This window comes from Aptenodytes patagonicus, chromosome 2 (assembly GCF_965638725.1).
Source record: "Aptenodytes patagonicus chromosome 2, bAptPat1.pri.cur, whole genome shotgun sequence".
Classification (NCBI taxonomy): Eukaryota; Metazoa; Chordata; class Aves; order Sphenisciformes; family Spheniscidae; genus Aptenodytes; species Aptenodytes patagonicus.
Window position 1 is genome coordinate 122423305 of NC_134950.1, and position 14530 is coordinate 122437834.

At 45.5% G+C, this 14530-nt stretch overlaps 1 protein-coding gene across 1 annotated transcript in view; it reads right to left on the minus strand.

Moving 5' to 3' along the window:
* CDCP1 (CUB domain containing protein 1) overlaps nucleotides 1–5546 on the minus strand; it is a 28370-nt gene extending 22824 nt beyond the window's left edge. The window contains exons 1-3 of the mRNA XM_076331028.1: nucleotides 5461–5546; nucleotides 2976–2977; nucleotides 811–873 (exon numbers count right to left, since the gene is read on the minus strand). Of these exons, the coding sequence (XP_076187143.1) occupies nucleotides 811–873; nucleotides 2976–2977; nucleotides 5461–5546 (151 nt within the window). The remainder of the gene's footprint in view (nucleotides 1–810; nucleotides 874–2975; nucleotides 2978–5460) is intronic.
* Between the last annotated feature and the right edge of the window lie 8984 nt (nucleotides 5547–14530).

Here is a 14530-nt window from a genome sequence, read left to right on the forward strand (position 1 = left end):
CCAATGGCTATTACACCAGGGTAACCACCCACATCTCAGGAGAGGGCACCCTGGGGGAGAATATTCATTCCTCAGCCACCACAGTACAGCCTCCTCATCTTCATCAATGGTTTAAACTGATAGCCAGGATGGGGATACGAAGCAGGCAAGATGTCACACATCCCATTCTCCTCCTCATCAGGGAGGAAGGGTGGACACTTTTGCAGTAGTTATGTTACAAGCCATCCCACCACAATTCACCAGAGAAGGTCTGTCAGTACCCCAAGCTACCAAGGTTGCTCACTCAAAGTTGTTAATTCATTGAGTTAATTTGTAATGCCTCAGAGGAATAAAGTACCTTCAGTTTAAACAATAACTTAACCCCCCCCCCCCAATTATAAATTTCAGTACTTCTACCATTTTCTCTGGAACCTTTTTAGAAGGATAATTAAGACACTCATGTGTAAGAGACATTTTTAAAAGAAGCTATTTTCACCAAAAGTGGGTAAAAAAAGACACTTTGGGACTTGTCAAGTTTAGCTGTAATTACAGAAGGGAGAATGTTGACTCTGGGCTGCCTTTTTTATTTTATTGTTATTTTACAGATATGAAGTTTTGTTGCTTCTGTAGAAGGGAGACGCAGAGCTCAGTGAATGCTGTCTGCAAGCTGACGCCCAACTCGCGTACAACATACAAAGTGTACGATACATGAGTCCGTGCAACTTGACAAGAAAGTGTCACACTGGCATGAGGAACACTAAGACACCACGCAAGTCGCTGCAGGAGCCTCCCTTGATCAAAGGGGTGTTTGCCTGCACAGTTTATCCCTACCTTGATGTAAGCCAGCGAGAGGACAGCATCTTGGAGCATGCCTGAACAGCTCTCTGGTCTTGGCTATGGCTGACGAAGGTAGAAGAGCGCGTTTCACAATCAGTGGTCCCTCCCATGCCAAATATCCTGCCGACAGCTTTTTGTCTCTCACATCTGAGGAACTTCAGATCATACCTTTTCACTCCCTGCAGTTTGCTGTCTCCATACGCTAATCTCTCAGCTCCACCCACAGATCCAGAAGAGCCAGGGCCAACTCCGTAACACTGGCGTGTTCGCACCTCAAAATAAGCATTTGCTCTGACAGCAACCACACTCACTTTGTTCCCCAAGAAATCAAAAGGTACAGCTCGAAGCAGGCTGTCCCATGGCACCCTTCAGGATGGTTGTTAAAAGGTGTCCAATGGAACAGGCACAGGTGAGGCTTTTCCCCCCATTATATGAGATAGGTAAAAAAAATAAATCTGTTTTCCCACAGTACTGGCAGCCTGGGCACTCAGAAGCAGACGAGACCTTACTAACATACGTGAAATGCACATCTACCAGACATTATGGCATGATTCTTCAGCTGGCTATTCTTGAAGGTATTCCAGGAGGTCCCATCAATACTATCTACACTGGGCAGGTTCAGCTACGGGCAGCGAACCCTCGCCTCTGTCACCAGCTAATAGAGAAACAGAAGATTTTGCTCTGACGTAACAGCCAGCAGTCAACAGTTTACTAAGCGCAGCACAACACACGTCCTTTCCTTCATGCCCTGGTCGCGCAAGCAGACATTGAACAAGAGGAATCTGCATGGTCACACCTCCATCAGATTCGAGAAGTTTTCGAGTTGAGGGATGGTGACCAGACTCTATCAGCTGAATCCTACTAAGAGAGCACCAAAAGTCACCAGGTGCTCTACAGGAATTGGTTAATGGTTTGGCTCTAACAAATCAACCCGTGCTGCAGTGGCTGCGTTGTCTGCTCCAGAGCTGAGGTTTGATAGGAATACCTGAACAACCTCAGTGAGACGGCTAATGTCCCAGAAACTGCTGAAAGCGCTCTGTTAAGGTAACATCTTTAGTCTTTCCCCCAGTCGGACAAAGGTTTATAAATTACAAAAATTATTAAAGACATATAATTGTAAAAAGAAAAATTAACAGAAACTTAAGAAAAGTAAGGGGAGAGGATACAGGATTACCCAAAAAGAGACCAGTTAGATCAAAACTGGTGTCCAAGACCCATTTTTCCCACATCCCCCAGTCTAAAACACGCTTCGCTGCAGCTGAGCTTTTCTAGGAGCTCTTGCGTGGAGACCATGGCCAGAACGCTTCCAAAGGGAGAGCTCAAAGGAGCACCCAGAAGACAGCAGGAGGACCCTGCCGCAGGTGTAGTAAGAAAATCTCTGGTCAGTTCAGTTGAACGTCCCACGTCTATGCACAGCTATCGCACCAAATACTTCTTTCTGCAGTTTTCCACCTACAAGTTAACCAACGTTTCATTTGATAATTTACGTTATGCATAAAGTTGCATCTGAAGAACCACCACAAGCTCCTCTGAAGACAATGTAACCAGCCATGCTTCACCTACACGTTCTTACAGGACAGTAAGGACAGCACCGTAATACTGTACCTGCTGGGAAAGCGTGGACAGAGAAGGAGAGAGAAGAAAGGACTTCATCAAGGATGACAAGAGACAGCTTTAGAGATAGAGCACCAAGATTTGTAGCCGTCCCACCAGAGCATCACCAGTCCTCGAGAAGAGGCACGTGTGCCTCACGGCCACCTCATGCATGGTTCTGCACACCCAGCCTAAACCTGGCCTCGCTGAAAGGAAGATTGCTGCAACTTGCAGCCAAAACACAGCAACAGCAGAGCCAGTACCAGTGTCAGCACCAGGGCAAAGGGAACTCCTTAAAAATTACAAGCTACGTAGGGGCGTGGGGGAAAAATCTTAACCTAAACTATCTTGGGTTTTCACGACAAACCTTTGCTCAGGGAAATGTTCAAACTACAGTTTTGGTTGTGCAATAACAAAAGCAGCTCTCACTGGGATGAAGGACACACCAGGCACACGACATCTACCAACAAACCTGGGAAGGCACTGTTCCACTCTCCGGTCCCACTCACACCATCGCAACCTTCAGCCTGCCAACCCATGCCACTAATGCGGCTGGAACTGAGCACCTCTTTTTTGGGGGGACTGGGGGTCCACAAAGGGGAGGAAGTTTGACGGGATGACAGAGGACCTGGCACACGGGAGCTGTGGTGCTTGTGCAGGAGAGGGACAAGCGGGCAGAAGCATGCAGTTAGGAAGGAAGAGACTGAAGGAGGTAGGAAGAGGGACCACCAAAAGTGGCAGCAAACCATTGGGTCTACCAGTGGTGTTTTGTGCCACTTCACTGTTACTAACTTTGCTTTACAGAGCAACTTCACGGTTTGCCCAAGGGCAAGGTCACTGGCTGGTGAGAAGTCTCTCCCCAGTTTCTCTAGATGAAGCTAAGAAAGCCCCAGATCACACAGACATCTTGTTTGTAGAGGAGGTTTGCACAATAAAGACAGACTAGACATTCTTCATTGGACTCGCCACCTTCCTTCCATTTCCTGCGCCCTCCCATCTGATTTGGTTTTGCCACCTTCCTGACAAGAGCTATTACAATCACATGCAAAGCAGACTTGCCTGGCTCTCCAGGGACACAGCCTGCACCCACAGCCACCACATAGCCAGTATCCTGCTCACTACTACACTCAACCAAACTAAAACAGTGTGGGCTCAACCTTGCATAAAGCAGGTATAAACTTTTTTTCTTAAATACCAATGCAAATACATAATTCATTTGGATGTTTAAACATGAGAGAGGGAAAGAAGCTGGAGCAGACGATGACAATAAGCGAAAGTCAAAGACATTGGCTCAAAAAGAGCTGTACTGTGCCTCAAAAGCAAGCCCATGAAGTTTAATGTGAGGCATCAAGAAGATTTATTAAGGGGGGAAATAAAAGGAACAAAGGATTTTGATAACACAGTTTGACCAGAGTGTGAGGAATAATGTGTGAATGTATGATTCACACATACATACATCAGTATGGCTGCTGCGTCTCCCAGTGAAGGTCTAGACCTATGTATGAAAAAGGATGCAGTTGAGGATTTTTTCATTTGCTACTTCAACAATACAAGATCTTTGGAAAGTCTAGCTCCTCTCCTTCTAGCACTGACCCATCTGAGGCTTTAAAAGTTTGCTTTCTTTTAAAACAACACACAGTTAACCACAGTATAATGTTCTTTCTTTTTCCTTTGAAGAGGCTTAGAGAGGCAAATAGCTGTCATTCAGTTGACTCAGAGGCAATGCATTAAATGCAAGTATTTTATTTAAAAGACTACATAGCTTGAAACTTAAACCTCAGTGCTGTCCAGTTTCACAGTCAACCTTTAGACTGTATTGTTTATAATAAAAATGGCTGTGAGCCACGCTTCAGCATAACCAGCGCCGTTAAAGGTAATAGAAACGTTAAAAAGACATAAATTTCACATCAGACTCTTTAGGTTATTCACAGTCACTGCAAATAACTCAGCAGTTCTTTTATATAGAAGGACTCGTACTTCAAGAGTCTTTAACAAGACTAATAGCTATAAAACAGACTGTTTAGATTTGAGGATGGGCACTTTTTGCAATCAAGCAGCTTTGGAAATTGAGGAAAACCCCACACGCTGTCTCTGCGTCCATAACCGGAATTCTTTTGGGGTCGTAGACAGGATTTAAGAAAATTATTCATGGGTTATATACACAGGATTGCATCAAGCATCCAGGAATTTCAAGAGACGCAGAGTTCGTAGTGAGCTGCGGTCTCCCATTCAGCTATCCGACCCAGCTGGGCACACAAGCCATTCTGTTTCCCTGTATGTACAGTTCATCCATTGCTCTGTATAAATAATATCATTCTCTTTGCTTAAAAGCTTACACGACCGCACGGTCCAACACAGAGCACGATCCCGCGAGCTCCCGCTCCTTACAGATAATTCAGCTGCCTCTCTGGCGCCCAGGGAAAAGGACTTTGTGGAGCGACTTGCACGATCAGTGCTCTGGCAAGCCAGGCCGTAAAGATCAAATCATTTGTCTTCTTAGTATTTACTTCATAGAGAAAGAAAAAGGAATCTTCACACGAGAGGCGCTGAAACTGGATGTCCCTGTTTCACCATTATTTTTAAGCCATGCCCGAGCACCCCGGCACAGCAGGCCGCCTTTGCCGGACGCCTCCCGCCTCCCCGGGGCGAGGAGTCAGGCAGAGCCGCAGTGAACTTTCGCTCCGGGAAGGAGACCGGTTACCCGCACACGCAAAACCCCGGGGCTCACCCCCGCCTGCCGACACAGGAGAAAAACGACCCGCACGCGGGGGCCAGGACCGCCACAAGGCGCCGTATGAACGTTACAGGTGCGATTTCCCCCTCCCCCCCCCTCCCTTTTAATAACTAATAGTTATCAAATGAGCAGTAGCACACGGAGATAAAAGAGAGTCACCGGTCTCTCGCCTGCGGTGCAGCCAAGAAAACCAAGGTAGGGCTCAGACGCACACCGGGGGGGTGCCCCCTGCCCGGCCAGCCCCACCGGGCGAGCCGGGGGTGAGGGGGAGCCGCCCCGCCGCAGCCCCCGCCGCCCCGTCCCCTCCCCGTCCCTACCTTCCCGCTGGAGGAGCTGCGCCGAGGCGGCCAGGAGCGCGGCCAGGAGCGCGGCCAGCGCCCGGCCCGCCGCCATCTCCCCGCATGGGCCCGGCGCCGAGGCGGGCGCGGGTCCCCTCCGGCGCCGCCGCCGCTTCCTGCTCCACCTCGCACCTGTCAGGGCGGGCCGGGGCAGGTGAAGTCCCTCCTCTTCCTCCCGGGCGGCGGGGAGGGGAGGGGAGGGGAAGGGAGGGGAGAGGCTCGGCTCGGCTCGGCTCGGGGCGGCCCCGGGGCGGCCCCGGGTACTGCCGCCGCCCCGGCGCGGCGGAGCCTCCTTGGCGAGGGCGCGGGCGGTGTGGATCGTAGTCGGTGCGAGAGATGCTGCTGCCACCGCAGAGTGTTATTTCTGCTGTTAGACCTTGCTCTAACGCTTCCCCTGCCCATTTCCGACATTATTAACTCCTACCAAAAGAGTCTTGAATTTTCGGTCAGCAAGCTCCCCTCGCAGTCTTGCCGAGTGCCCGATCTGTTACTGATGCCAGGTAAAGCGCACCTTGCCTGCCGAAGCATCTCTGAACAGATGTGCTGTCTCATCTAGCGATGCATAGGTGGTGGGGAGACCTTATTGCAGCCTTTCAATACTTAAAGGGGGCTTATAAGAAAGATGGGGACAGACTTCTTAGCAGGGCCTGTTGCGATAGGACAAGGGGGAATGGTTTTAAACTAAAAGAGGGTAGATTCAGACTAGATACAAGGAAGAAATTTTTTACGCTGAGGGTGGTGAAACACTGGCACAGGTTGCCCAGAGAGGTGGTGGATGCCCCATTCCTGGAAACATTCAAGGTCAGGTTGGACGGGGCTTTGAGCAACCTGATTTAGTTGAAGATGTCCCTGCTCATTGCAGGTGGGGTTGGACTAGATGACCTTTAGAGGTCCCTTCCAACCCAAACCATTCTATGATTCTATGATTCTATGATTCCATGTTTGGAAGTGCCAGATTTCACACAGAAGTAGGTTCTTCCCAGTGAAGAGCGGTTTGTACCCTGCTTTTAAATGTTTGGGGACTTTGCAATGAAAAACTCTGAGCAGAAACCATTGTGACGTAGTCAGGAGTAGATGTTTGCCCAATGAGTAGATACCTTACTAACATCAGACAGCTCATCTTCTAGCAATTCCATGCCATTGCTTTGGAGTATTTGTTTCTTTGGCAATAAACCCAGTACATTTATACTAGCCCACAACAGCACCTGGCTATTACAAAAATGTGCACAGCAATATTCATGTTCAAAGAAGGAGAAAAGTCAAAATTATGTCAGAAGTGCAAGACCTTTTACAGATTTAAGACCAAGCTTTAGAGAAGACTGAAGACCCTTTGCCCTTGCTGATTTCAGCTGGCAACAAGGATACTCAGGTCTCCTGGGAATCTTTACACCTCTTTTATAAATAAATCTATTGTTCAGTGGTCTTTTTCATAGTACGGCTTTTTACTCATCTTAATGAAGAATATGCAATTAAAAGAAAATATGTATGGCAAAAAAAAAAATCAGTCTTTAGAAATGGACACTGTTAATAAAAAAGTAATTAACTGGTTATATGACTGCAGAGAAATGAACAGATAGGAGCTTTACAGCCATATGAGGAGGAACAGAATGATTTCTTAGGGGCTCAAATCAGTTCTGATGCTGCTTCATTAACATAAGGAAATAAGGAAGGGCTAGGGTTTTTATTTTCTCCTACTGGAGAAATAGGAAGGCTTTTGGCCAGCTCACAGGCTTTATGTTAGTTGTGTCTTACAGAGTTTCACATCTTCATAAAGTTCAGTACTTTCCCACTGAAGGTAATTCTTATGTCAGCTTTATATTACCTTACAGTTCCTTTTTTCTTTTTTCCAGATCAAAACACGGAAAAAGTGTGGTAGACTTCCTAAAATAGATGTGGGTTTATGTTCATTATGGTTCTTAACACTATCCTGTCATTTGTAATTCTGATATAGGAGCACAGAACCAGAAATCACCTGCGGTCTGGCTGCTCTTATGTTCTCCTCAGTCGCCCCTCTGGTCGTCAGCATTTCCAAACGAGCTCTAGAAACATTAGCTAGCCAGTCTAACACCACCTCTGTGAGACAGATAAGTTCAGTTCCCTCCGATTTGGAGATGATGGACCGAGGGACAGCCAGTCCTTATGTCTTCCCCAGTGTGACAGGAGAGTGAGTGCTTCTCCGTTTGGCTGAGAGGGCCGTGTAGTGACGGACTGGCTAGTTACAAGAGTAACTTCCTAGTGGATTTGGACATCTACTGTTGCATAAACAGTGTAGATAGCTGGATTAAGATGCTTAAAATATTTTGCGTGGGAAAGCATGCAGAAACGACCACTTCAAGTCAAAAAACATTGACTGTCTGTACACATAACTCTACAGGAAAAAACCTACCAACACAAAGTGAAGGCATTTTCCTTACAGTGGTAGCAATCCTGGTTGCTGTAGTATCAGCTACAGTGAAGGAGTCAACATCCATCAACACCTTTTGTCTAGAGATGCCAGGATGCTATAGCGGAGTCCTGGGGGGGTGGCAGGGTTAAAGTTAAAGAGTTGTTCCACGTGTCTACCCCAAAACACCCTGACCCTCAGAGTACAGTGCAAATGGAGGTGTACCACTCTCCATGATGACGCTCCAGCATCCAGGAGGTAAGAAGGCATGCTCTGAAGGCAAATGCTGTTAAATAGGTACCCTGCTAAAATCAGACTTTTCTCCTCTGTCTGCAAAGAGTGAGGACAAGAGGTAAAGAATTGTCAGTCTAGTGGCGAGTTGATATGCTAAGCATAAAACTAACTTAATCTGCTTTGCTGTGACTTCAATTGCTTCAACTTTGTTTTTAAAATGAAGAAAGAAGGAAAACAGGAGGAAGAGTAAGAGACCCCTCTCCTTTCACACATCTTTTTACCAAAATTTCCTTTGAAATAGCTATCAACTTTCACTTCAGTGTATTTTCTTGAGAAGGTGGATACTCTTGTGATACTGTCAGTTTGTCCACATGTCTATTTTGGCTGATGCAGCTGATGAACAATTCCCTCAGTCAGCCTTTTTATTGAAGACAAAGAATTTTTTTTTAATTGTCCCATCTTCATTTTTTTGTGTGCTTAAGACATTTCTGGTTTTCCTCTCTTTTTGGTTATGCTTATATATTGACAGTGATGGGAAAGATCCTGATTTGGTCCTAATGTGGGTTAAATGTGAAAGCGTCTCTAAGCAGACCTACCATCCTGCAAGCAGCTCTCACCTCCGTCTCAGGCTGGAGGCGAGCAAGAGCAGCGTGTACCATTTTACATTCCTCCTCCCTGCTCTACAGTCATTTCCTCAGAAAAGAACAAGAGTGAGCCGGGTCAGATTTGGGAGCCAGCCTTCCTGGATCAGCTTAATGTGGTATGCAAGTCTATGGATTGAAGTTCCCAGGGATTGAGAAATAATTGCATCTGCAGTCAGAGTGTGCCCACACGCAGTGAAAGTTCCATCAAAACTGGCTAATTTGGCTTTCACCTCTCATTAGCTTAATGCACAGTGCCCTGGTCCCGCTGGAAACAGTGTAGAAAATCAGAAGATTTAATCCTCGTTAACGTTATTTTTCATTTTTATAGCATTCTTCTTCTGCAAGACTTGAAGTGCTTTGGAGCAGCCGTTTCACACGGGCCATGTATCGTTGTTCAGTGGTGAGCTTTACTGACCCGCTAACCACAGTAATGTCAATACACTTCTGAGGAAGAGCTAGGATTAATCATCTTGGAAATGTGAATTTAGTAAGGGAATCCATGGAAGAAGTAAAAATGGGATTAAAAAAACCCAAAAAACCCATGCATGTGCTGGTTAGTCAAAACTATTCCTCTACCATGTCTATGGGAATCATATCCTTTGCCTGGAAATGCCCTATTAATGACAGAGAGCAAGTTACAAGAAAAAACAGAAAAGCTATAAATGGAAGCACATGAATTCTAAACCATGCTATTTTTGAGGAGCAAATGTCCCACTTCAGCTTCCTTATCCCCGCAGTGTGTGTAACATTGCTAAATGAACACATCAAAGACTGATCCAGTGTTGTTCCTACCAATAGTTGTCAATGAAAGATTCTGCTCCCTACTTTTTTTCACCTAAAATGAAATCATTAAAATAATAACCGTACAGGCACATGGGCACAGACCCTCACAGTCAGCCTGGGGAAAAATCTGCTGAGAAAATATTCTGATAACCTCACACCAGGAGAGACACGTGTAAATGTGCTCTTGTCCTAATGAGAGAAAGTTCACTCGAGTAATTTTTAGGCTGGTCGTTTCTGCCATGCTCTGACTCTCAATAGCAAAACAAGCTCAGCGAATCCTGAAACAATAGGGTGTGGATTTAGTGCAGGTGTCCATGAGACAGGTGGTAGAAGAGTCGATGCAGCCCCAAAGAGAGTAATCAAGATGCAGTTCGTCATGCTTGAAACACAACTGCTGTATGAGATAGCATTTGCTTTCGCTGTGTAAACCAAAGCCGCTTTCAGCCAGCTGTGTGACACTCAGCCAGCTGCCCAAAGAGCACCGGACGAGTGCCCTGCGCTGGTGAGAGCGCACTCACCGGGTATTCTAGCTGAATTTCCAAGTATTTCATCTCCTCTGTTATTAAAGAAAGATCAGACTGAGCAGCTGCTTTATGACTATATACTGTGGTGATGCCTAAAGACCATACCTAACACGGACAGCTTCACCCTAGGCACCGTGCCAACACTGAGAGCGAGCCTCGCTCCACAGAGCTTGCAAATACATAAGCAAAAGGTGGCAGAAGCCTGTAACGGAGAAGAGGATGTGTTAGAGGGAGCAGAACCTGGGGCTGTTGGTGTTTGCACACACTGGACGGGGGTGAGTGCAGCTCCCCTCTACTGGGATCTGATGTACCGGGGTAATTGCTATGCACTGGCTCTCCAGTTCTGCTGCAGTTGAGAATAGCAATGGTGCACAGCATCTGCTTTCCCTGTGCTGGAAGCTCAGCTCAGTATGGTAGGAGAATGGTACGAAGTACAGTATCTCTTGCAAGAGCACAGGAAATACTGCATTTTTCAACCCTAGCAAATTCCAGGCTTATTTTTTTCACTATCTGAAGCTTATTACTGGAATATACTGAATGTGCTACCTCCTGACTGAGGTAGGCATGGAAATAGCTAATAGCATATTTATTTTTTAAGCTGTTTTTACTTACCATGTTTTATGAAAGTGATCTATTTCCCTTGTACAGTAGTTGCAGACTAAGACAGAGCAGGTTAATATTAAGGAAAGACCAAAGAACTTTATATGTTCCCTTGTCTCTCTTCAAGAGAACCAAAGTCACTGTTACCTCTCCTTCAATCCTAGCAGGAATATCCAGCTATAGTAATATGGCATATCCATCATGGTACATGGGATGCTGTTTGTGGCAGCTGCCTGGAGAAGAAGGAGTTGGAGTCTCATGACAGCCTCAACAAATATGTAAGGAGATGGGAGTTTTATTGCCTGCCAGGTGTACAGCCCCACGCTGTCTTCTGTGTATTTGTGAAAATGTCAGCCATATGAGCACATTTCCATTCCTTTGATAACTTCTTAAAGTAATTCTTCTACTAAAGCAATTCTTCTACTAAAGTGATTCCACAGGGTAAGTCTGCCCCAGCGCCTCTGGCCAGGTCTTGTGAGCCACTTCTCGGGGGAAGCAAGTGACTCAGGAGGAGCAAGGGAAGGGAGCAAACAGAAATGCCAAGGTGCATTAAAGTCAGGGCCCTTCTGATAAATGTAGGTACGTACTTAGATAGTTTTGATATTGTCCTGGTTTCAGCAGGGATAGAGTTAATTTCCTTCCTAGTAGCTGGTACAGTGCTGTGTTTTGGATTTAGGATGAGAACAAAGTTGATAATGCACCGATGTTTTAGTTGTTGCTAAGTAGTGCTTGCACTAGCCAAGGACTTTTTAGTTTCCCATGCTCTACCGACTGAGGAGGCTGGAGGTGCACAAGAAGCTGGGAGGGGGCACAGCCAAACTGGCCAAAGGGACATTCCATACCATGTGACGTCATGCTCAGTACATCAACTGGGGAAAGCTGCCCAGGGGGGCCGCTGCTCGGGGACTGGCTGGGCATCAGTCGGCGGGTGGTGAGCAATTGTACTGTGCATCACTTGCTTTGTGTATTATTATTATTATTATCATATTATTATTATTATTATCATTTTATTTCAATTATTAAACTGTTTTTATCGCAACCCACGAGTTTTTCTCACTTGTGCTCTTCCAATTCTCTCCCCCATCCCACCGGGTGGGGGGGAATGAGCGAGCAGCTGTGTGGTGCTCAGTTGCCGACTGAGGTTAAACCATGACAGTAATCAACACGATCAGTGTCTTACTGACACTGGCTGTAGTCTGCTCAACCCTCTGGACACAGGATTAAGTCCATCGCTGCAGGACAGAATAGAATTTCCCACAATAAAAGACAATTATTTGCATGTATTTAAATTCCATTGCTTTCAAGTTAGGCACTTGCTTACGGCTGTTCTCGAAATAAAGTTGAAGTGTATCTATGCTACAGCTGTAAAACACCTGCTCACTGTGTTTGGGAGTTACTCTATTATAGTGTTTAATAAGGATACATATGATGCTAAATAAGAAATACAGCTCTGCATGTCATAATATATACATTATTGATCATAAAAAATGGAGGAAAGAATTAGGCCCACCTATAATAATGATCCATGGAATATTTTTGAGTCAACAAATCAGTCTTCCATGGACTGAAGTCATGCAGCATATAATTTTGGTCAAAAGCTTAATTATTTCCAAGTTATTCATGGTGGTTAGATGAATTGTGGGAAGCATAGGGACTGCTTACAGCACTTGAATATGGATTCTGATTAGTTGTTGAATACGAGTGAGATTCAGCGATGCTTGAATGCAAGACTTTGAGCCAAGCCTTGTTACCTGAAAATACACCCACAAAGCACCCGAATAGCCTAAAGAAAATTTTTTCTCGCCAGAACATTTAAAATGCTCGTGTTGATAGCTCTGATTTGACTTGACAGGTACATTGCGCAGCGAGTGCAGCAACATTTGTTACAGCTTGTTCAATGATTTTATGCTGCGGAAGAAACAGCCCCCGAGCTGACTGGAGTTATCCTTCAGTCAATTAGTCAGCATGGGGCTTTTTTCTCATCATAGCAGTGAGGCAATTCTGACTTGTACCCTGGTTATTAGACAAACAGGCTTATCTTAAAGATTGGAAATTACACGTGCAAGGTCTTATCCCACGATCTTTTGCCCTTTGCCTGAGACTTCACAAGCGGGGCTGGATGGACCAGCAAAGCAGAGAGGGGATGCGAAAAGCTGCACCCTGGGCAAAGGAGGAGGTGGGTCACAAACTGCGTTGTAACTCTGCCCTTGGCCAAACTGCTCATTCAAATAAGGGTTACTCATTCATGTAAAGAAGATGAGCGGGATTTATCCTTGAGCAAGCTTCGATAAACAGATAGCTCGCAATTTTCCTGTGAAACTGGGTGTGAAGAATGTGATGCTGTTACAGTAGCACGGGAGAGAAATAGCTGCCTCCGGTACGTTTCATTTCTCTTTGGTATAAAGTTATTGTTTTCTTCTTGCTCGTATTTTAAAGGGAGTTTACCCAGGAAAAGAAATAGAAGCAGGACTTCATGAGGGGCTGCCTGCCCCCCTTCTGCTTTGTGCTATGCAAAATGCAGGGGAAGAAAACATACCAGCAAGCCAGAGTGGCTATTTGGCTGATTTGTATCCATCTGCTCCCAAATGGTGGTCAGGGGTGGTTCAGCATGAAATGTATTGCCTTACCACATAAGACATTGTGGCCTGAAAGGAGTAACCTGCTTGCGTAGGAAGGGAGCGCTCATCGTATATCACACAGACAGGCAAAGGAGACAGCAGAGAGAGTCTCGAGGCTCAGGCATTTCTGGGCCTCTGGGAAGAAACCCAATTTTTTGTCAGGGAGAAGTCACATTCCATCATCTTTATCTGTCTCTAAGTGAAATCATAACAAACCAGCTCAACAGCAGGAACATTCCTCGACGCTTAAGGATTGGTTATTTATTGCATACTGTATGTATCTGTTTGTCAGTTTATACAGACATCTCTGGTACAGATGCTCAAGGTCTGATAACAAAAGATATAAATAGTATGTGTGGTAAACAACTTGTAGAAAAGGATGCCACTACAAAATACCGTGTATGCCTATATGTATACTTAGCAGAGACAGTGTGAGTCGCGTAAGTGACTCTATGGGGAAACCAGCGCTTCCCCATGGCTCTCACACTGACACATATGTAATGGGTCCTTTATATATGGGAGCTATTGGTGATGTGCCTGCGCTATTAGCTATTCTGGTAAAAACAGTGAATTTGGAAAGAGCTTGAGACATGGAGGTTTCCTCCCTGAGTGGCGCATGTGGTCTAACATTCTCATGCCTTCGTAAAGGTCTATGGCTTCATTAGGAAAGTGAATCAGGTGCCTACTGCATAATATTCTGTCTTTAAACAGGTTGTGTTAGGTACTGAAATGATCCAATTCACACAGACACTAATTGTGCCTGGCACTGACAGTCTTTCCATCACAGATTTATAAAGCTCCCAAGCAGGGGGGCTGCATCCCAGGATTTTCTGTTGCCACTCATACCTGGTCCCATTCTGGCAAAATATTTGCCATCTCAGGTGGACAAGGAAAAAAAAAGGACTAGGTCAGTGATTAAAAGACAATTGTGGACTTCAATGTGATTTTGTGGTGATGTTCTAGGTGCAATTGCAGCAGGTTGTCCAGGAAACTGAAGCTAAAGTTCTTATTCCACATGTAAAACTGCTAAGACTTTCCTGGAAATGTTTAATGAGGAAGAAGCGAGCATATGCTGAAGCTATTTTAAGTTATACAGAATGTATCAAAAAAGTGAGATTCTGCCCAACAAGATAATGTGAAGTGTTAAAGTTTTTTTGTTTTAACTGAAAAGTTTGTGCTTAGATCCAGTTGTCACCAACGCCTGGGAGAGTTGGACATGATGCTCCGATGATGTTACATTTACACTTTGATTGTTCAAGCGGC